Source organism: Oncorhynchus mykiss, chromosome 7 (assembly GCF_013265735.2).
Source record: "Oncorhynchus mykiss isolate Arlee chromosome 7, USDA_OmykA_1.1, whole genome shotgun sequence".
Lineage (NCBI taxonomy): Eukaryota > Metazoa > Chordata > Actinopteri > Salmoniformes > Salmonidae > Oncorhynchus > Oncorhynchus mykiss.
The window spans coordinates 62,537,272-62,560,241 of NC_048571.1; the positions used below are offsets into that span (position 1 = coordinate 62,537,272).

The 22,970-nt window shown below is 42.8% G+C and overlaps 1 protein-coding gene and 1 non-coding gene across 3 annotated transcripts in view; both read right to left on the bottom strand.

Annotated features, from left to right (window-relative positions):
• Positions 1 to 1,061: 1,061 nt before the first annotated feature.
• Positions 1,062 to 22,970, bottom strand: part of slc4a8 (solute carrier family 4 member 8) — a 51,416-nt gene continuing 29,507 nt past the window's right edge. The window contains exons 4-24 of one of the 2 annotated variants that reach the window (XM_021610036.2): positions 22,038 to 22,173; positions 21,785 to 21,945; positions 20,665 to 20,862; positions 19,886 to 19,974; positions 17,497 to 17,654; positions 17,003 to 17,090; positions 16,634 to 16,780; positions 16,289 to 16,389; positions 15,819 to 15,993; positions 10,050 to 10,183; positions 9,698 to 9,943; positions 9,396 to 9,501; positions 7,291 to 7,452; positions 6,965 to 7,078; positions 6,681 to 6,842; positions 6,107 to 6,427; positions 5,818 to 5,991; positions 5,464 to 5,598; positions 3,385 to 3,485; positions 1,881 to 1,986; positions 1,062 to 1,322 (exon numbers count right to left, since the gene is read on the bottom strand). In XM_021610036.2, coding sequence (XP_021465711.1) covers positions 1,317 to 1,322; positions 1,881 to 1,986; positions 3,385 to 3,485; positions 5,464 to 5,598; positions 5,818 to 5,991; positions 6,107 to 6,427; positions 6,681 to 6,842; positions 6,965 to 7,078; positions 7,291 to 7,452; positions 9,396 to 9,501; positions 9,698 to 9,943; positions 10,050 to 10,183; positions 15,819 to 15,993; positions 16,289 to 16,389; positions 16,634 to 16,780; positions 17,003 to 17,090; positions 17,497 to 17,654; positions 19,886 to 19,974; positions 20,665 to 20,862; positions 21,785 to 21,945; positions 22,038 to 22,173 — 3,020 coding nt within the window. In that variant the 3' untranslated portion in view covers positions 1,062 to 1,316. Of the gene's footprint in view, positions 1,323 to 1,880; positions 1,987 to 3,384; positions 3,489 to 5,463; positions 5,599 to 5,817; positions 5,992 to 6,106; positions 6,428 to 6,680; positions 6,843 to 6,964; positions 7,079 to 7,290; positions 7,453 to 9,395; positions 9,502 to 9,697; positions 9,944 to 10,049; positions 10,184 to 15,818; positions 15,994 to 16,288; positions 16,390 to 16,633; positions 16,781 to 17,002; positions 17,091 to 17,496; positions 17,655 to 19,885; positions 19,975 to 20,664; positions 20,863 to 21,784; positions 21,946 to 22,037; positions 22,174 to 22,970 lie in introns of both variants that reach the window. The other variant, XM_021610035.2, reaches the window with a different exon arrangement.
• Positions 7,713 to 7,856, bottom strand: LOC118965401. Its single transcript, XR_005052728.1, has one exon. It is a non-coding gene; the product is annotated as a U4 spliceosomal RNA (small nuclear RNA).

The following is a 22,970-nucleotide window of genomic DNA, read 5'->3' on the forward strand; positions in this document are numbered from 1 at the left end:
AGAGCACACATCACAGTAAAAGATGTGGTCCCAATTTACTGGATTAGGGTGCTGTTCAAATACATCCTTCCTTCATTCCTTAATATAATTACAGATCTGAGATCAGTAATCAACAGAAGAGAGTAGAGTAAGGAGGAATGATGCACCTTTGAGAAGAAATGGACAGGTTTATCAATGAAATTAAATGTCCTCAAAACGTGGAGGTCATTGAAACATCTACAATCAGGTCCAGTAAGTGTGTTTAGTGTAGGTAGATTCAGTGGTAGGTAGATCTTCTGCACAGGGCCATTCATTTGGGCTAATTTATTGCTCATATTGGTTTTGCCGATGAATTATGGATGCCCATATATTAAACTCTCTCAGAAATGCACACACACAGTCAAAAGGTGTGTATTCTGGTCATTTCTAGGTGTGGTCCTGTACTGCTCTAGGCTCCACTGCTACTCCCTTCTGGCTTCTAACATTTTACAGTGTTACCCATACTTAGGAGCTGTGTGTTGTTCCTGACCATGTGACCTGATCAGGAACAACCCAGATTACATGATCTGGAAAAACTTAAAGTCCTACCCATACTGCCTGACAAGAGTTCCCAATTCCAAAGAGGTCGACTGAGGTAAAACACATGGACAGAAACAGAAGATCACATACATTCTGTACAGGAGCTTCCAATCTGAACAGTTATATTTAACACAGATATATCCACAAAGGTAACAGATTATTATAGCGCCTAATCAAATTATTGATTTCACTGGTTGAACTGAAGTACGGTCTCTTCTAGCAATATTATCATATCGTACATTGCACAAAAACAGACACCGATTTTATGTCCAAAGTTAAATATCTCTACATTATTGATCCAATAATATACTTTAGAATTAAAAAATAATTTTGACAAGAACACCACGTTATAGAAAACACACTTATGGTACAGTAAAGAAAAAGACCAACTCTTTAAAGTAAAGATAACATACTAGTAGAGTCACTGTGATTTAAAAAATAACCTGGTTTGGGTTTGAAGGAGCATTCTCATAGACACAGCAAGGCTTTGTTGTTGTTGTTACTGTTGTTGTGGTTGTGGTTGTTTGAGGGAATGTGTGTGTGTTGGGGGTGTATGAGAGCAGCCGTTAGGAATCTTGGGGTCTTGGGGTCGGTATTGTAGAGGAGGTGTTTGGGTTAAAGATGTGTATGAGCCAAAACACAAGGGGGCATTAGAAATGCTCTATGACCTATGGGTCTGGCTTATTGAAGTGTAGCTCACAGCCTCTGTAGTCATCTGGTTCCACTCTCACTGATCTATAAATTCCAGACCTTCAATTTCAATCCTTTAGAGAGACGTACACACACACACACACACACACACACACACACACACACACACACACACACACACACACACACAGGGAAGTAAGGAATGAGAAAGATAGAGAGCAGAGAGACATGGTTAATAATACACCATGGCAAATCCAGTTTGAGGGAGGTCCAATTTCCCACTTGTCTTTCATAATATCAAAAACTCAAACAACTGATTCTATAAAATGCAAGTAGGAGAGGAGAGATTTGAGAAAACAGAGAGACAGTAACCTCAGTGGGCAAAATGGAGACATGCAATGCACCAGACAGGGACGGCAGGTAGCCTAATGGTTAGAGCGTTGGGCCAGTAACTGAAAGGTTGCTGGATTGAATCCCAGAGCTGACAAGGCAAAAAATCTGTCATTCTGCCCCTGAACAAGGCAGTTAACCCACTGTTTCCCAGTAGGCTGTCATTGTAAATAATATTTTTTTCTTAACTGACTTGCCTAGTTAAATAAAGGTTTTAAAAAAAACTGTGACTGTGAGAGAAAGGTAGAAAAATAAAGAGGCAGAGAGGGATAGGGCCTTGCCTTCTTAGCAGCCCCCATGCGACTGTCCTTTTGGTTGGCGTTGAGGGATTTCCATACGGTGGTTTTAGACATCTCATCAGATATGTTAATATCAGAAGGGTCACACCTGGGGAGGAAGGGGTTAAAGCAATGGGTCAGAGGTCAGAGGGGGTGGGACGAAGGGGAGGGTGGAGTCTGAGGGGGTTAGTACTCAACAAGCGGTGCAATGAAGAAACCTCTACTGTACCATCAAAAGACACCACATACAGACAGTGAGCAAAGACATGAACCAAGACTTACCTGTCCACTAGATGTCATAGCCTAGGCAGCCAATAGTGGGTGTTAGATCTGCACTATCAACTAGGATTGATGTGCATTCCCAGTAATACACTCCCCTGTGCACTGGCTAGTACATAAAGCATCCTCCATCCAGGCTGCAAAGGCATAATTTCCCTCCTTAACAACCACGTTTAGCCAAGGGTGTGCAACATCCGAAATTACGAAAATGTTGACGGGACAGTTAAAGATAGTTAAGGAGGGAAATGATGCTTTTGCACACACACAAGTGTATTCCCTTTTCACCCACGACTACGTGGCTGCGCAGGATTCCAACACCATCATTAAGTTTGCAGACGACACGACGGTGGTAAACCAGATCACCTGCAACAATGAGACAGCCCACAGGGAGGAGGTCAGAAACCTGGCTGTGTGGTGCCAGGACATCAACCTCTCAGAGGGCTGAGCACATCCCCATCCACATCAACAGGGCTGTTGTGGAGCAGATCGAGAGCTTCAAGTTCCTGTGTCCACATCATGGTCCAACACATCAACACAGTCATGAAAAGGGCACGACAACGCCTCTTCCCCCTAAGGAGGCTGAAAAGATTCAGCATGGGCCCTCAAATCCTCAATACGTTATACATCTGCACCATCTACAGCTGCACCAAGTTCTACAGCTGCCATCCAGAACCTCTATACCAGGCGGTGTCAGAGGAAGGCCCAAAAAACTGTCAGACCCCAGCCCTTCCATGTCATTGACTGTTCTCTCTGCTACCGCACGGCAAAGGTCTGGAGCCAACAGGACCCTGAACGGCTTCTACCACAAAGCCATAAGACTGCTAAATAACCAAATACACTACTATTTCTCTTTTTTTCTCTCAGCATTGTTGGGAAGTAAGCATTTCACTGTTAGTCTGCACCTGTTGTTTACGAAGCATGTGACAAATAAAATTAGATTTGATTTATTACCGGGAATGCACATCAATCCTAGACGATAGTGCAGATCTAGCTCCCAGTAGCGACTGCCTAAGCTATCTCGACCATCACGTATGTGTGTTCGTAGGTAAGTGTGTGTGTCTTCATAAGGGTGTATGTGTTCATATGCAAGTGTGTGTGTGTGTGTGTGTGTGTGTGTGTGTGTGTGTGTGTGTGTGTGTGTGTGTGTGTGTGTGTGTGTGTGTGTGTGTGTGTGTGAGCGTAGGTAAGTGTGTGTATGTGTCTCTTCAGAAGTGTGTGTCTGTGTTACCTGGGGTCGTGTGTTTTGGGGAACTGCAGGAGCTTGCTGCTCTCCATGGGGATATGGACTGAGGTCTTATCCTCTACTGCTGTACCCAGAATCTCCTCATCCTGCTACACACACACACACACACACACACACACACACACACACACACACACACACACACACACACACACACACACACACACACACACACACACACACACAGAAGAATATAGTGATGATATGTGCATGTCAGGTACAGATGTAAGATCTTAATTAGAGACAGTTTGCTACAGCAGGAAATTGATCCTGCAGCAACAGGAAATGTGAATGATCATTTATGAACATTAATTAGAGGTTGATCTATTTTTCGTAAGGGAACATTTTCTAAGTGGAAATACATACGTCAGAAGCCATTTTAAACAGTAAATACACTACAAGTAAAACATTTCCTGCATTGCAGGAAAGTTAACCTGTAACAGGGTGATAAAATTAAGATCCTACATGTAGTAGAAAGGGTGTTAGGGTTGGCGGACACGACATGTTTTTAATCCGATCTACGGGCTGCCGAGAAACCGGAGCAAACCTGGAGTAAAACGTACCGCCACAGCCCGTAAAGTGTAAACACATACCTGATCTGTGGTTGATGGCTGTCACAGACAGGCTGCTGGGCGCTTGGCATCATGATCATTTCAAATGTTGAATATATTCAGCCTCAAATCGGCCAAGTGTGAACAATGCTCAGAGCAGATGCAAGGCATGTCCCACTGTTAGCCAATCAGCTACTCAGAACTATAAAGGTTCTCTTTACCTATCTCACAAGTTCATCACACACACAAAAACATACACACACACACAAGCTAGCTGGTCTATTGGGATATGTTACAAGTCACATTTAAATGTGTTCTTACCCCAAGCTCTTTCTGCAAAATCAACACTCCATATTGTCTTCTTTTCCGTAACCAGTTGCATGCCAAAATTTGCTTAATTCTTGCTTTTGTCTTAGCTTTTTTGGCACATAACAATCAGGGATGTAGTGCTATTTTTTTTTTTTATTACGTCATCATTTCTCAATGAAATTTGGTTCCGAAATTTAGCCTGTTGTAGAATATCATTTTTTAATATAAATAGCCTACAATGGATCATCCAAAATGTAACAATTAACTTGCCTACACAAAGTGTCTCAAATAAATGTTTCTATGTTTTAAAATCCTAAAACACCTCATTAAGCCTACCTTATTATACATTTTAGGCCATCATCACTGTCAATCGTGAATGATAATTCTTCACCTTTTACGGGTGAAATGTCCATTCTGCATGCCAATCATTTGATCTCAATCAGTTTCAGGGGAATGTGTGTTTCGATCTTCTTCTTGAATGATGTAGGCTTAGCAACCTAACTACTGTTTAATCACATTTTAGAGCAGAGGGAGTTTAAGAAGCTATACTTCCACTGGTATTTTGTTTCAATCAGAGCATATTAAGCCTAGTGGTGTGCATTGTTGAGTTCTGGCCACATGAGAAAATAAATGCGACTATTCAGCACAATCATAATAAGATGTCACAAGTAGCCTAATTACTTGGCAGTAGTGCGTAAAATTTTACTATGGTTTGTTATGTAAAATACTAATGAATCGTTAAGAGATCTTGTGAGACATATTGATTCAACTTTAGTCTAAACTTTATTAAACAAGCACCATTCTGAGAAGTGGAGGAGCATCGTTCCACTGCATACCGGCTGCACTACACCCCTGACAGCAATCTAGATAAAAGCACACAGCATCTTCCTCCATGCCTAGCAAATATATGCAAATTCTGGCCCGATTGTCTAATCGGAGGTTCCGCGAGGTGTATGTACTATTTCACAATAATTTAGCTTGACTAAATCGTTAAATGGGAGAGGTTCTCCGATGGATAGAGCCCGTACACCCGACAAAAATTGTGTCGTGTATTTCAGCCTTTAGTGAAATAATACACCATACCCCATACAACACTGCCTCTAGTGGTGACAAAGCAAAGTTGACCTCCATGTTCCAAAACCAGTTGTGTTGAATGCTATAGGATCAAAGCATACTGTAATCATACTGTAAATAGATGGAGTACCTCAATGTCAACATTCTTGGAGGCGTCATGCAGTTGTTTCTTCTTGCTCTCAGGCATTATGTCATCCAGGTAACTCAGCTCCCTCTTAGTGAAGCAAAGGTCCAACAACTTACGGATGAACACTAGAGCCAGAACCTACACAACACACACACACGCACACACACATATTGCCAGATATGATATTTCACATGTATGACATTCAATACAATGATACGACAAAATACTTTCAGCCATTTACACAGAGATTCCCAAAGCGAATACCATTCTTGTTCAATGGGACCAACTGGGATAAATAGGTTTAGAAGAAGCAATACCACAGTACTGCTATGCTCTGTGCCATAGTGTAATTGTTACCATCATGGGGAAGACAATGGCAGCCTTGGAGGTTTTAATGATCCAGAGCAGGGCCAGGCAGGTGAGCTGGGTGATGGTGAACAGGTGCACCTTCCTCAGGGGAACGTGTCTCAGGTAGATGAAGTCTGGCTGGTGCTTGGCTGGCATACCAAATAACTTTAGACGGTCAAAAAACTGAGAGAGGAAAGAAGATAACATTGGAATTGTATGACAGTGACTTATAATGGCAACAAATGTGTGTGTGTGTATGTGTTGCTGCTGTAGAAGTGCATGCTTTGTAAGATATTACCTGTATCCCCCTCAAAGATGAGGCTCCCATGTAGAGAAATACTCCATACAGGACAGGCATGGGAATGAACTGCAGAGCCCCAGTCATGAAGACAGAGAGGCCCATCAGTAGGAAGATGACCAGGCCTGTGAGCCTCTGCTCTCTGATGCCCAGGAAGCGGGGCTGTTCCCCGGGGGCCGAGCTCTCTGACTCCAGTTTCAGGCTGTTGACGTGGGAGATGGAGAGCACGGTGGCTGCCACGAACCAGGGCAGGCCCATAATGGAGCACACAGCCAGCATCACCCCCACCATCAGCAGGTCCAGGTGATAGCCACAGCCCTTCTGTAAGGGGAAGGGTAAATACATGGAGGGAGAATAACACATGAAAAATCATACAGATCGACCAACAAAACCTTAACTCAAATTCTGACTTGTGCCCCCAAAGCTGCATTAAGAACAAGTTCCTTCTGACTAACTATTGGGCAATGGCCACAGTGTAGTCTTGCATTGCCATACCTCCAACAGTGTGACGGCATCCCAGTCCATAGTAAAATAATATTTGGGACCAATAAATACAGACTTGTCTTCCTCTCACCAGTAGTTTATGCTCCTTGCGGTTGATGATGACAGCGGTGATCTGTTGGTCCATGAAGATGAGGATGGTGCAGAGCAGAGCAGGGATGGATGCAGCCAGGACTGTCCACCACGGGTTTCGACCTATCGGGTTGATCAACCAACCACGGTCATCTCGGGTGGGCTAGTTAGTAGAACAGACAGAGACAAAAAATAAAATATCTGAGATAGCAGGGTACGGAATGGATCGTCTCGATAGTTTATAAACCACCTATCACATATAAAACAGTGATCTTTTCATCCTACCTTAAAGTTGCTGGGCACCTGCAGCTTCTGCGAGGGGATTCCAATCAGGAAGTCAAGCATGACCATAAATACAATGGTGATAAAGACCGCAAAGTCACTGATCATGGACCGCACCTGAACAAAGCAAAGGGATCTTTCTTAGATGATGCAACAACACAAAATTGTCTACCAAAACTCAGGCAGAAAAACATAGGTCTAGATGAACCAGCATATAGAACAATTAACCCTATAGCATCTTCCCTTCCAAACACAAATGCCACAACCATTGCATTGGAATCTATTTCAGATTTAGCTTCATACATTTACACAGTTTTGTAATGTCTTACCCTGGTGGGGAAATAGCGGCTGGTCTTACACTCTTTGAGGAACGCTGACATGAAGACAGTGGCGAAGAAGAGGATGGCCGACCAGAAGAGTACGTCAGGGGTGTAGGGGCCATGGTGTCCACAAGCTGTACCCACAAAGTGGCCTTGCAGATCTATGCACTCCTGAAGATCAACAAACACACAAAACAACATAGAAGAATAGCTCAGACAGCACTGCAACTGTTTTGGGTTCACGTCCCAGACCCACCATTGCTGATTCTAGTCTCCCCTGGACAACATCTGACATAGCTTACACTACTGACACTTTTTCTCTGATTCTACTGAATCTAAATATGATCTGCACCTGGTGGCTGAAACATCAGAATAGCTAAACAGCAACATGAGTGGGATATAGCCGCGATTTGACCTGGCACTATCTTCTTTGACATGTATAGTAGTCTCTTACTAAACCCAGGGCTGACTATATTTTAAGTCATCCCGGCGGGGTATTGGGTTAAGTTTTCAACCAGCAATCATCACGCCTCGGATGGACCTCATAGGCTACGATATTTCCTCTGCGAAAGGATACCTAAAGACAGCCACTCAAAATGTGTATAGTATCTCACATAGCATCTCCCCCAAACGGTATTTGTTGTTTGTTGCATTGGTATGTCTAGCAGACAGCCCCCTACCTAACACTTTGGTGCATGCTTGCTTACAAGTATTTCCTCGTAAGGTGGGGTAGTGATAAAATGATCAAATAGAGGGCCTCCCGAGTGGCGCAGTGGTCCAGCGTCATCCGGGTTAGGGGAGGGTTTGGCCCTCCTAATGCACGCAGACTTTGGTCGCCAGCTGGACAGTGTTCCTCTGACACATTGGTGCGGCTGGCTTCCAGGTTAAGAGAGCAGTATGTCAAGAAGCAGTGCGGCTTGGCAGGGTCGTGTTTCGGAGGACACATGGCTCTTGACCTTTGCCTCTCCCGAGTCTGTACGTGCGTTACGGCGATGGGACATTACTGTAACGATCAATTGGATATCACAAAATTGGGGGTGTGTGTAAGGCCAGATGAACAAATCATTGGCCCCGGGGCTTTGTAGGCATTTGCTTCCAAACTGTGCGTTTTTCCCGCGATTGTATTTTGAAATCTGCAAAAGGCAAACTGAGAGCTGCAACCAACCATTCAAGTCAGGACTGGCATCCATTGCTAGTATACCCATGAGTTTAACAGTCAAATTGCCAGGTTAAGAAGTTACAAAATCATTCTATGGATTATAGGTCTGTGGCATCAACGCAACAAGCTGTAGCCTATATTTGTCAGGCATGCTGCCCAAACTACGGCCTTCCCGACTGTAGGCACACCGGTAACTGACAAAATAAAGGAAACACTTGAGTAAACAAAGGATACAAAGTATATGTTACGGTGTGCAGTGCATTTTCCTGCCATGGTTTAGGGCCACTTGTAGAATCTATGCCAAGGAGCATTGTAGCTGTTCTGGAAGATCATGGTGCCCAACACCCTTTGAAGACCTTTATGTTGGGGTTTCCTTCATTTTGGCAGAGACCTGTATTTATGTGATAAAACTTAATCCACAGTTATTTTTTTATTAACTGTTAATCCTTTGTGGCTAAATTATGCTGTCTGGTCTATTTTGAACATTGAACACGGGCTCCTCTGGTTGGATAAAAATTATAAGAATATATATTTTTTATATATACATTTTGTTTTGCCTCTAGTGCCCCCTACAGGCTTGGGCCCAGCCCCTGAATCATACAATTGACCAGTCACATGTATTTATTATGTAGTTAATTTGAATTGTTTTTATTAATCAGTTACCCAATCAACCCCCAGTTACCCACGTGGGCCCCCTACCTCCTCTCCTCCCCCCATCTGATGATTAGCAGAGAGGCAGCAGGCAGTAGCTGGCTGACTACAGTCATTGAAAAATTATAAAATATATACTACGTATATAATATATACATTATATATTTCCTTAATTATTTTAATCATACTTTTTTTTTGTTATTTTTGCTGCCTTTTGGGCCCCACATGAGCCTGGGACCAGGGGCTTCATTAATCCGTCCCTGTGATTGTGTGTGTTTGTGTGGGAGTGTGTCGGCTGAGTTACCTTGACAGTAAGGTTGGCCCAAGGCACAGCAGAAGCAGTGATGTTTTTCTGACTCCATAGCTCCAGGGTTGTATTACTGGGGTTATCAGGCTCTGCACACCGACAGCTACACAGAGAGATATACTCAATTGAATTCACTTAAGCCACAGAAAACATACTCTTAAGTATACTCTCACAAACATAGTAGAAATAATTCAAAGGGACTAAATTACACAAAATGAGAAAATGGAAATAAGGTAAGAAACAGATAAATAAAGGCAGAAACATAAAAAGGTAGAAACAGGAAGGTGTATGGTCCTCACTATGCCAGGGTGAGCTTGTCCAGGTCGCTGTGGGTGTTGATGGGGTAGTGTTCCCCCAGGTGGATGAGCTTCTCCAGAGCCTCGTAAATGAAGATGATGCAGATAAGGGAAGCAAAGGCTTCTTCTGTGAAGCGGGTGATGTAGCAGACCAGGGAGCTGGCATCTGTGGCCACCAGGACGAGACACAGGAAGGCCGTCCACAGGCCGATACAGGTCCTCAGAGACAGGTAGGACAGGTCATAGTCCCTGAGAGAGCGAGGGGGGTTGGGAGACAGTCAGAGGAAATATTAACAGTCAGGCCCTAATTATAGAACACAATAATACATTAATATAATGAAGATAATGTACTGACTTGCAGAACTTGAAGAGGATCTTCTCAAAGACGAGGACAGGGCCTGTGCTACCCAGGATGGTGAGAGGCTGACCAGCAAACAGAGAGTAGGCCACTCCTGTCATGGATGCTCCCAGCAGAGACTCAATGGCACTCTGAGATACACACGCACATAAAAACACACGCACATAAACACACACACACACACACACACACACACACACACACACACACACACACACACACACACACACACACACGTAAGCAAGACAAAAGGGTGTGAGTGAGAGTGTTGGTGTGTGAGAGTGTATGTGTGTGCGTGCATGCATATGTATTTGATTTTGATTTGATCTGACTGTACATGAGTGTGTGTGTGTGATAGTGATGCACGGGTTTAGAGTCATTCAATATTGTGTGGTTGAAGGGAAGCTGAGTGAATATATATCCTTCTTGTACAATTTATATAGGAAACATTGAGGTTTTTCTTTCATTATTTTAGGCTATCTGGTACTTGTGCATAAACCTAAGATTTCGGGCCTAACTGTACGATAGTCAAATAGCCAGAGTTTAATTCAATAAGAGAAAAGCTGCGAAATAGAGAGTTGAAAATAAAGAGAAGGGAGGGCCATAAAATACATGTTTAGAAATGATTTGGTGAAGTGGTTAAAGAGGATGATAGCAGTGCTGACTGGTTATGTTATGTTTGATGATTGTGAGGCGCTATACAAATTCCACAGTCGCAAGACTTCAAATAGGCCTATGACACGTCAAGGGAACTGTAGTCTACTGATTAGATGGGTGAAATGGAAACTAAAATCTGGACCCTGACTGTAGGTATATAACCTCTCACATATCCTTAATAATAACTCCTGCAGAATTAAGCATTTCTTGCAGTGAAATTATACAACAAATGTAGGCCATATTTTGAATCTGGGAACAGGAGTGGAGAAATTGTATTTCTTTCTTTCAGCATCTTGAGAGAATATGAATGCGCAGTTAGATACCATCTGTAGAGGTGCTATCTTTATCAGCATCATAAAAGCTGATAGTATTTCAACCACATAAAATATGCACCCAAGCCGAACTGAAATATTATCAGAAGAAACATGTTGGGTCGTTTTCACAGCTTTCAATTTTTGCACAGAAAATCTTTCCCGTTTTTTTTTGTTGTTGAGTTATTGTATTTTCTCCCTGGTCCCTGAACATCTTTGTTGTTGAGTTATTGTATTTTCTCCCTGGTCCCTGAACATCTTTGTTGTTGAGTTATTGTATTTTCTCCCTGGTCCCTGAACATCTTTGTTGTTGAGTTATTGTATTTTCTCCCTGGTCCCTGAACATCTTTGTTGTTGAGTTATTGTATTTTCTCCCTGGTCCCTGAACATCTTTGTTGTTGAGTTATTGTATTTTCTCCCTGGTCCCTGAACATCTTTGTTGTTGAGTTATTTTATTTTCTCCCTGGTCCCTGAACATCTTTGTTGTTGAGTTATTGTATTTTCTCCCTGGTCCCTGAACATCTTTGTTGTTGAGTTATTGTATTTTCTCCCTGGTCCCTGAACATCTTTGTTGTTGAGTTATTGTATTTTCTCCCTGGTCCCTGAACATCTTTGTTGTTGAGTTATTGTATTTTCTCCCTGGTCCCTGAACATCTTTGTTGTTGAGTTATTGTATTTTCTCCCTGGTCCCTGAACATCTTTGTTGTTGAGATATTGTATTTTCTCCCTGGTCCCTGAACATCTTTGTTGTTGAGTTATTGTATTTTCTCCCTGGTCCCTGAACATCTTTGTTGTTGAGTTATTGTATTTTCTCCCTGGTCCCTGAACATCTTTGTTGTTGAGTTATTGTATTTTCTCCCTGGTCCCTGAACATCTTTGTTGTTGAGTTATTGTATTTTCTCCCTGGTCCCTGAACATCTTTGTTGTTGAGTTATTGTATTTTCTCCCTGGTCCCTGAACATCTTTGTTGTTGAGTTATTGTATTTTCTCCCTGGTCCCTGAACATCTTTGCTCTGCGAAAGAAACATAGATGACAGAGAAAAATGTAATTCTTTCCATTTATGACATTATTCTGGTGAGCAAGGGTTTATTTAGTCTTCTAGGGAAACATCTAATGACAGAAGAGAAGCTGCATATATTTAATTATAGACAAGTTGACTAACAAATAGCCTACCATAATGTCCGAAATTATAAACAGAAACATGCAGTGCCTTCAGGAAGTATTCATACCCCTGGACTTATTCCACATTTTGTTCTTACAGTTCTTACAATCAAACTGTAATACTTTTTTTTCTCTTTTTGTTCTTCACAAATCTACACACAACACCCCATAATGACCAATTATTTTTTTTTAATGGAAATGTTTGCAAGTTTATTGAAAATGAAATATCTAATTTATATAAGTATTCACATCCCTGAGTCAATAGAATCAGCATTGACATTGATTACAGCTTTCTGGGTAAGTCTCTAAGAGCTTTGCACACCTGGATTGTACAATATTCGCACATAATTATTTCTAACACTCAACCTCTGTCAACCTCTGTCTAGTTGGCTGTTGATCATTGCTAGACAGCCACTTTCAAGTATTGCCATAGATTTTCAAGGCAATTTATGTCAAAGCTGTAACTAGGCCACTCAGGAACATTCAATGGCGTCTTGGTAAGCAACTACAATATAATGTATATTTGGCCTTGTGTTTTAGGTTATTGTCCTGCTGAAAGGTGTATTTGTCTCCCAGTGTCTGTTGGAAAGCAGACAGAACCAGGATTTCCTCTATGATTTTGCCTGTGCTTAGCTCTATTCCGTTTATTTTTATCCAAAATAAAACTCTCTAGTCCTTGCCGATGACAAGCATTCTCATAACATGATGAAGCCACCACCATGATTGAAAATATGAACAGTGGTACTCAGTGATGTGTTGTGTTGAATTTGCACCAAACATAACACTTTGTATTCAGTACATAAAGTGAATTTCTTTGGTACATGTTGGGACTGGGAGACTAGTAAGCATTGAGGGAAAGATGAATGGAGCAAAGGACAGAGAGATCCTTGATGAAAACTTGCTCCAGAATGCCCAGGACCTCAGACTGGGGTGAAGGCAACGACCCTAAACACACAGCCAAGACAACGCAGGAGTGGCTTCGGGACAAGTCTCTGAATGTCCTTGAGTGGCCCAGCCAGAGACCGGACTTGAACTCGATCGAACATCTCTGGAGAGACCTGAAAATAGCTGTGCAGCTCCCATCTAACCTGACAGAGCTTGAGAGGATCTGCAGAGAAGAATGGGAGAAACTCCCAAATACAGGTGTGCCAAGCTTGTAGCGCCAAGAAGACGAGGCATTAATCGCTGCCAAAGGTGCTTCAACAAAGTACTGACTAAAAGGGTCTGAATACTTATGTAAATGTTATATTTCAGTTTATTTACTTTAATAAATTTGCAAACATTTCTAAAAACCTGTTTTTGCTTTGTCATTATGGGATATTGTGTGTAGATTGATGTGGAAAAGGTCAAGGGGTCTGAATACTTTACTAATGCACTGTATGTGATTTAAGGTCATTTTTACTCCTGAACTAATTTAGTCTTGCCATTACAAAGGGGTTGACTAATTACTGACTCAAGACATTTCAGCTTTTAATTTTTTATTAATTTGTAAACATTTCTTAAAACATAATTCCACTCTGTAGGCCAGTGGCACAAAATCTACATTTTTCATTCAGGCTATAACAAAATGTCCCTCCGATTCTGACTGTAGCCTACGGTGCATTTTCTATATTAGCAGGTTAGGGCCGGGTGTGGGCCTCAGATTTTCACTTTATCACATATAGTTGCACATTTGCGGATGGGTTATTAGCAATTGCGGGCAGGCGAACAAACAGCTGACCCGTGCACCACTAGTGCAGGGGTCTGTGAGTGTGTGTGAACATATTTGTGACTTGTTTCAGGAAGCTAGGCGTATGTAGCATGTCACTACTTCACAGGATAGGCATTTGAACATATTTTTTTTGTTGTTGATCAAAATGTTTTTTTGTTGTTGCAGAAATGCCTTCGTGAACATGTGGACTTTGATATGTCTTAATAACAAACTTGTATACCATCTGTAAATACGAATACAATTGTTGTATTAGCCTAGTTGGTTTAGCCATGGAAAAAGACAGGAACCTTCCTGATAGCCATGATTTGCTGAGATAATGGATGGGCTGGACATACCGAGAGATGAGTTTGGATTGGTCTGCCATGTAGCATGCTTCTGTCTATAACATGAGCTCCTCAGTATGTGTATATAATCCTTGCTACCACAGCTCTTTTTTTAAAGATATAACGTTAGCCATGGAGAACTGCAAAAGTGCTGCTACTGCTCTCAATAACATTGCTGCCCTAAATATAGCAGGTGCTATCAAACTACTTTTTGCAAATGGTCAGTATGAAATGGAGTGACTTGACACAACGGGCCAAACAAGCTGTAGCCACAAACAAAATGGAAATGACACAGGAGGAGAACTTACTTTTTTTATTTTGCCTTTATTTAACTAGGCAAGTAAGTTAAGCACAAATTCTTATTTTCAATGACGGCCTAGGAACAGTGGGTCAACTGCCTTGTTCAGGGGCAGAACGACAGATTTGTACCTTGTCAGCTCAGGGATTTGATCTTGCAACCTGCAGTCTGTCGTGAAGAGTTCCTCCATGTATACGGGTTTGAGTCTAGCTACATTTTCAGATATTAGAAGTTTCTAATTTTGCCAGAAAGTCACTTTTTTTATTGCAAATTAAAACATTCTGTTAGATAGCTAGTGTTAGCCTGCTGGCACGCTAGCTAACGTTACGTGTATGATCTGTGTAGTAATATTATTTCTACCTCAGAAACCATTTGCATTGCTAGTTAAAGCCTATGGCCTAGTTATAACATTGAACCTAGTTGGTTAGCTTTAGCTACCTGCAGATTCATACTACAGCATTTCATTTAATTGGGATTATGGTTCATTGTTTAGCTAGCTAGCTACATGTCTAAACAAAAGACTCCACTTGGCCAGATGATTACACGACCCATCATGTTAGCCAGGTGTGTCTAGGGGTGATTACGGATTACATTTCTTTCACATGAGCCATAAGTTTAGACAAGTGTGTCTGGGTAAGCATCATATAATAATTATAAAATATTTATAAAATATTTTTATCTAGACGCTCTCTATTTTTAATATTGCTACTATGCAAATATGCAAGTAACCATTTCACTGTAATGTTTACACTTACTGTGTCCTGTGCATGTGACAAATAACCTTAGATTTATAGTGTGTGTTTACCAGAGGCGGTAACGTGAAAAACAACATGACCTACACCAAAGTCAGATTAGGATATAAGCAAAGGACTAGATAAACGTGTATTTTTACCTGCCGTTTTTCCTTATCGTAGGCTACTACTTTCACCACTTGACATCTTTGGTTGTTTACTACACTACCTTACTCACTCTGTTTAGCACATGGCCTCACATGTGAATCCTTATAGAGATGGGTGGGGCTAAGGCTTAAGAGGGTGTGAATGATGCTGAATAGGTGTAGATAAAGAAGAGCTCTACAGTAGGTTTACCAAAAATATTCAAGGGCCATTTTCTCAAAAGTGGGGTTACAAGTTTATCAACTTTCAAAGAAGAATTACTTTCCCGTTGTTCCTCAACTACAGTGTATTATATGCCATTTTGTAGCTGAGTCTCTACTTTTATCCAATGTAAAAAACACAATTTCAAATTTTGCAACACAAGACCAAATCGAGGTGGTCGTCACATTTGGATGTGTGTGTTCTTACAATGCGTCCCTCCGTAGCCTCCCCCAGCAGGCCTCCGAAGGTGATGACTGGGGACATGCAGGCGCAGTAGAGGAAGAGGAAGGAGGCAACACACTGAAGACTCAACCCATCTTTGTAGTCACTCAGATAGAACGGAGCCTTCCGCTTAATGTCCAGGATCAGACCCCCAAACAATCTACACAGGAGAGGGGGAGGAGGAGTGGGAGGAGAGGAGTACCAATATCAATACATCACCTTATGAGTTCAAAACTCAATTAGGCAAAATAAAAAGTTAAATACAAAAGTAACTCAGTCAAAGTCACAAGAACAAAAATATTGCTTGTTTGTCTCCATTTAGACAATAAATGCACTTTTATTTAGAAATAGCAATACTGTGGGCAAGATCCTTGTTCTTGTGCATTGATTGAGTTCCCCAGCAGCAGAAACCTAAGCCTAACTCCTAACCCTGTTTGTTGTTCAGTGCAACATACCTTCCTGTTCTCTGGAGCTCAGGACCATGATGTTCTGCATGAAACTCCTCTTCCACAGGGCAGGTCGTACCATTGGGCATCCCTGGAATTTTCCGCTTCTCCTGCACACACAACCATTCAAACAACTCCCAATGAGCAACAGCAGCCAATCAGGAACAAACAGCACAATTTGAACCTCAATCACAAAAAGCCTTGCCACAAACCATTAAAAATGTAGCATACTGGTGCTCATGTTTGCTCCACATTGTTTAATGGATCACTTAAACCATACATAAAATATAGCCAAAGGGACAGTCGCATTACCACAGCCACATTAACACAGTCACATTACCATAGTCATATTACCTGAGAGGGGACACTCTTGGGGGGCTCGATGCGGATGGAAGGGTCCCACTCCCCGGGGGGCAGAACGGTTACCTGATCCAGAAACTCATCTATACCAGCCAGCAGGTCACTGCGGTCCTTAGCTTTATATGCCACATCATGGAAAATCTGACAGAGAGGAAGGGAGAACGAGAGAGAGAGAGTGATCTGATAAAGATAGGAGGTAATGAATTGTCTGTGCCAACTGAGATCTGACACAGAACAAGGACAAAGATCTGGCACACAAACTGGAACGTTCTGTAACTCTATCTAGGGCTGCCAAGAGTTGCCATTTACCCCCAGAATGTTTAGTGTTAAAGAGGAAGAATGTAGACTTTTGTTGAACTGTACCTCGTCAGTCATGATGGTTGCCATGGAGCGGCCAATCTCGTGGTACTGCTGAGCCTTTCCGTCTGGGCCCAGGAGGATGAACATGAACCTGCAACAGTGACTGGGTTAACAATACTGGATACTACTGGATACTGCTATGCTATCATACGCAACGCTACTATGCTATGAAAGCATCGGGTGGCTGTCCTATCTGACCAGAATATCGTCTGTCATTTTCTGTTAATTTACTGAAGATTCTACACACTTCAACCATCAACTGCTTTTAGCCAATAATCATTCTGGAGTGTGTCCCCTCTTACTAACATTATCATATGAATGCATTAGAATCATAGAATAGGACCAACACTACCTGGTGGGTATTGGGACCTCAGTGAAGCCAGTGAGCAGGACAGACAGACAGACACACACACACCAAAAACAGTACACACACACACACACACACACACACACACACACACACACACACACACACACACACACACACACTAGACTACCTGGTGGGTATGGGGACCTCAGTGAGGCCAGTGAGCAGTACGGCAGGGGAGAGGCGTACGAAGGCCACCACAGGTCTCTCCAGGAAGTCCAGCTCTCCCACCAGGACGTTAGAGGCCTCGGCTCCTGTAGGAATCTTCTTCATGAAGTGCATGTCCACCTGGGAGGGGAGAGGAGAGGAAGGAGGTTTTTGAATGCTTCAACTAAATCCCTGACCTATAGACAAAAAGCCATTAATATAGTACTAAATACTGCCACAGTAGGCTACATACAGTGGGGCAAAAAAGTATTTAGTCAGCCACCAATTGTGCAAGTTCTCCCACTTAAAAAGATGAGAGAGGCCTGTAATTTTCATCATAGGTACACTTCAACTATGACAGACGAAATGAGAAACAAAATCCAGAAAATCACATTGTAGGATTTTTTATGAATTTATTTGCAAATTATGGTGGAAAATAAGTATTTGGTCACCTACAAACAAGCAAGATTTCTGGCTCTCACAGACCTGTAACTTATTATTTAACAGGCTCCTCTGTCCTTCACTCGTTACCTGTATTAATGGCACCTGTTTGAACTTGTTATCAGTATAAAAGACACCTGTCCACAACCTCAAACAGTCACACTCCAAACTCCACTATGGCCAAGACGAAAGAGCTGTCAAAAGACACCAGAAACAAAATTGTAGACCTGCACCAGGCTGGGAAGACTGAATCTGCAATTGGTAAGCAGCTTGGTTTGAAGAAATCAACTGTGGGAACAATTATTAGGAAATGGAAGACATACAAGACCACTGATAATCTCCCTCGATCTGGGGCTCCACGCAAGATCTCACCCCGTGGGGTCAAAATGATCACAAGAACGGTGAGCAAAAATCCCAGAACCACACAGGGGGACCTAGTGAATGACCAGCAGAGAGCTGGGACCAAAGTAACAAAGCCTACCATCAGTAACACACTACGCCGCCAGGGACTCAAATCCTGCAGTGCCAGACGTGTTTCAGCATGACAATGATCCCAAACACACTGCCCAGGCAACGAAGGAGTGGCTTCGTAAGAAGCATTTCAAGGTCCTGGAGTGGCCTAGCCAGTCTCCAGATCTCAACCCCATAAAAAATCTTTGGAGGGAGTTGAAAGTCTGTGTTGCCCAGCAACAGCCCCAAAACATCACTACTCTAGAGGAGATCTGCATGGAGGAATGGGACAAAATACCAGCAAGAGTGTGTGAAAACCTTGTGAAGACTTACAGAAAACGTTTGACCTCTGTCATTGCCAACAAAGGGTATTTAACAAAGTATTGAGATAAACTTTTGTTATTGACCAAATACTTATTTTCCACCATAATTTGAAAATAAATTCATTAAAAATCCTACAATGTGATTTTCTGGATTTGTTTTTCTCATTTTGTCTGTCATAGTTGAAGTGTAACTATGAGGAACATTACAGGCCTCTCTCATCTTTTAAGTGGGAGAACTTGAACAATTGGTGGCTGACTAAATACTTTTTTTGCCCCACTGTAGCTGCAGTATCACACTTGTCTATGTATCTATACTATGCTTGTGTATCTTTTTACAGTATTACTATATGAGTTCAGGCCTTGGGTTTCTTGGGTTTCTAGTCCTTAGTCTAACGTGACTTCTTCTCCTTATCTTCATCTGTACTGATCTGAGAACACATAGTGGATACAGAATCAGAAATATGCTTTCACCAGTCTGATGATGCGTATCAGAGCAGGTGAAGGGAAGGAGACAAGGAGATTAAACCACTGTAGAGTATTGAGATGCATCCTTAAATATGAATAATGTTATATATGATAAAGGCTGCCTGGGACAGGATGTGGCTCAGTAATAATAAGACAATGTGTAGTAGCCCTGCTCCTCCCTGGTGGGCGCTGTGTGGCCCAGATGTTCCCTGACTGCACCAGTGACTGATTCCAACAGGATGGTGCATAGCAGCCACACAGTATCACCCAGTCAGCAAGTCAGGGGATGTCTGTGTGCTGAGGTCTGTGTAACACTGTACATTGATTATATTATACTGGTGTGCAAGTCACTGTAATGGCTAGGTCCATATGTTTGGTGGTGAGTTTAATTTGGATGCTGTTGTACAATATGCATTTGTCTATATTTGGCCACTTTTCCTTAGACAGAAGTATTTGCTGTTCAAGGAGAAAGCCGAATTGGCTCCCATAAGGATTAGATCAATGAGAGACTAAGAGTGTCCATCTCCCTCTCTCGCTCTCTCTCTCTCTCTCTCTCTCTCTTTCTCTCTCTCTCTCTTTCTCTCTCTCTCTCTCTCTCTGTCTCTGTCTCTGTCTGTCTGGTGTGATCTTCACAGCTCTCTGATCCAGACAGCAGTGAGTCACTTCAACGCGGTACCAAACACACACACGTACCTTGCTAAGGTCCACTTGGCTGTTGTCGTGGTTGGCTCCATTTTTTACCTCTATGTTGGTGGGGGGAGGCTGGGGGGAGACAGTTGGACCTGAGGGATCAGAGCGGTGTGGAGGAGTGTGTGTGAGGTGCTGTTGGTATACTTTCCTCTGTACTTCTGGTCAACTGCCAAGAGAGTGAAACTAATCGTTGTTCAGCTAATATATCCGACATTTTGTCTTTGGGAACAATTTTATTGATTCCTGGCAGACGACTAACGGAAGTTTCAATTATACTTTTTGACACATCATAGAAGGCTGTCTGATTAGTTACTACATCCCACTCTCTTTCTATCTCTCTCTCTCCCCACTCTCTTTCTATCTGTCACCCACCTGTTGACTCCCTCCCTCACTTCCTCTCTCACTTTTCCCTCCTCCTCACCTTTTCCCTCCTTTCCCCCCCTTTCCATCAGCATGGTGGTATTTATTGGAATGACTCGTGTACTGGAAGTAGCTCTGCAGAGTGGCCACTGACTGGCACAGACACAATTAATACAATCAGACTTTTTACATAACCATAACCGTAACCACACTGCTAGCCTAATTAAATTAGGACAAAAAAGCACATTTGTATTTTCATGAATTTTTACGATATAGCCAATTTTGACTTAGCAGCTGGCCCATTTAACGGAAATCAGCTCTGCCTCCAGGGCAAGATTCATGACAATAAATGTCAACCTGCTTTCTATCCTCCCCTTCCCTTCTCTCTGCCCTTCCTCCCACACTTCTCTCCTGGTACCCACCGCTCTTGTCCATGTGGGGTTCAGAGTGCTTGCGTCCGGCATCGGCAAATGAGCGCACCATGTCAGGGATGAGCTGGTGATGGCCTGACCTCTTCTTCTCGTTCTGGTGGTGGTGTCTCTTCAGCAGGGCCTCCCTTACCTTCAGCCTCACACTGTCGTCCAGCTCATGGGACGCCTCTTGCTGGTCCAACACCATATCTGCACCAGGACACACCACAAAAACAATCATAGACTCTGTAACTAACAGTGGTGGTCAGTGCCATTTAAGATGAGGGAGGACTATTTTTTTTAATGAGCAGGAAAATGAAACCGAAAACCATGATTATTTTGTCATAATCGAACTGAAACTGAACCGACCTCATAAAGCACTAATCGCTCAGCACTGAAGTGTGCTTCTGTACTGATTGGTGTGATTGCAGAGAATATTCAGCAGAGGTGTGGAGCACACCACCACCATGGCTGCATATTCATTGTTGTGTCAGATCATGTCATAAGATAAGATGGTCTCTGTATGCTGTTAGACACAATGCTCTTACATCATCTAGACAGACAGGTGCAGCTGACAGGTGCCACCTGTTCAGCCTGTCACCCTCAGTCCATCTGGTGAAATGTCAGGCCAGTGTGAGATAGACACAGTTCACTGCTCTAGCCCTCCAGCATCACAGTGCATGCAAGTTCTCATCATCATCTCTCATTTGACTGTAATGACTTTATATATTATGGGGGCGGGGGACTAGTCTAGCAATATAGTGACAATTTCCTTGTCAATGTAAAGCTAATTCTGTACATATGTCATATTTCCCTTGGGGATTTTGTAATTGGTCTGTTAGTAGCAGCTGTTGAGGTGATGTTTTGTGTGCGCTTTTTTTTAACCTATTCTTGAACTAGACTTTTGATTCCTGTTCAATATATTGATTGATTGAAGATATTTGTCTGTGTAGTGTTTTATGATACTTTGTTTGTATTTTGACACGTTATTCTGGAAGATTTGAGATCAGACGGAAGGTAGATATGGGAATTGAACCCCTGTCTCTGGTGGGGAGTCATACATGTGTCTGGAGCCAGGATCATTACCACTGGACAACAGGCTCTTCCCTGTCTGTGTGTTGGTCTGACTAACCTGCGATCTCCTCGATGGTGTTGGCCTGCATGTCCAGCAGTACACTGCCGTTGATGAGGCAGCTACGCAGCTCAAACAGGCTGTGGAGGGACAGCGTGGCCACATAAGGCTTACTCCACCTCTCTCCTCCATCCTCCACGTCCTCCTCAAACTTCAACCACCTACAGGGATGAGAGAGATCTTTAGCGGTTAAAGCAATGTAGGGATTCTCACAAGCCTCACGTATACACACACTCCTATGTCCCTCCCTGACCTGGCAGTTTCTTTCCACTCTGCGTCCTTGCCCTCTTTGACACAGATCTCATCCAGCTCAGTGAAGAGCTCGTGGGCCACATGTTCAGAATCCTCCTCTGTCCCCAGAATGAACTGGACACGCTGGGATGGAGTGTCTACATGGAGTGAGAGAGATGAAGAGGAGAGAGAGAAGGATAGATAGAGAGAGATGATGAGGGGAGAGATATTAAGAGGGAAGAGAGAGGGATACAGGGCAGGGAAGGTGAAGAGAGATGAACAGAGGAGCGATGAAGAGGAGAGAAAAGGAAGGATAGAGATTTGGGTAGAAGAGAGATGGAAAAGGGAGAATGATGGAACGATAGAGAAAGAGGAAATAATGGTGGGAGCAGAGGTAGTAGGATAGGATGTGTGGGTTGGGAAGAGAAGAGAAGCAGAGTAAATAATGATAGGAGATGGACTGTTTAGATATTTACAATTGTTTCCTGCCTGTGTTGATGGAGGGATTATTGACTTAAATCTTGTTGACCTCAAAGATATTACAGTATTTCAGACCATATTGCAGATGGAACCCGTCCCCCGTCCCCCCGTCCCCCCCCGTCCCCTGACACTGACACAATAGTGTGTGTTTGTGTGTTTTATGCGTGCCAGTCCCTGCTCTGGGCTGCCTAATCAGCATGCTTATCAATATTAGCCTGGGGTGCTGAGGCAGGTTGCATTAGCAGTGTGTCCACAGCCCTGTGAAGGTGACATGGATTAACACCACTGGCCTAGCTGCCTGGCCTGGCCTGTGCTGCAGTATTGACTTGATTTGTTTACCATCCTCTCTCTAACAGAAAGGAAATATAAACACGTAGGTCAGCCTACACATGTGAATGGCTTCCCATAGAACAACCTCAGGGATAGAACTGCAGAGAAATGTCCCCCACATGGGCCAGCAGCCAGCAACCTTGGA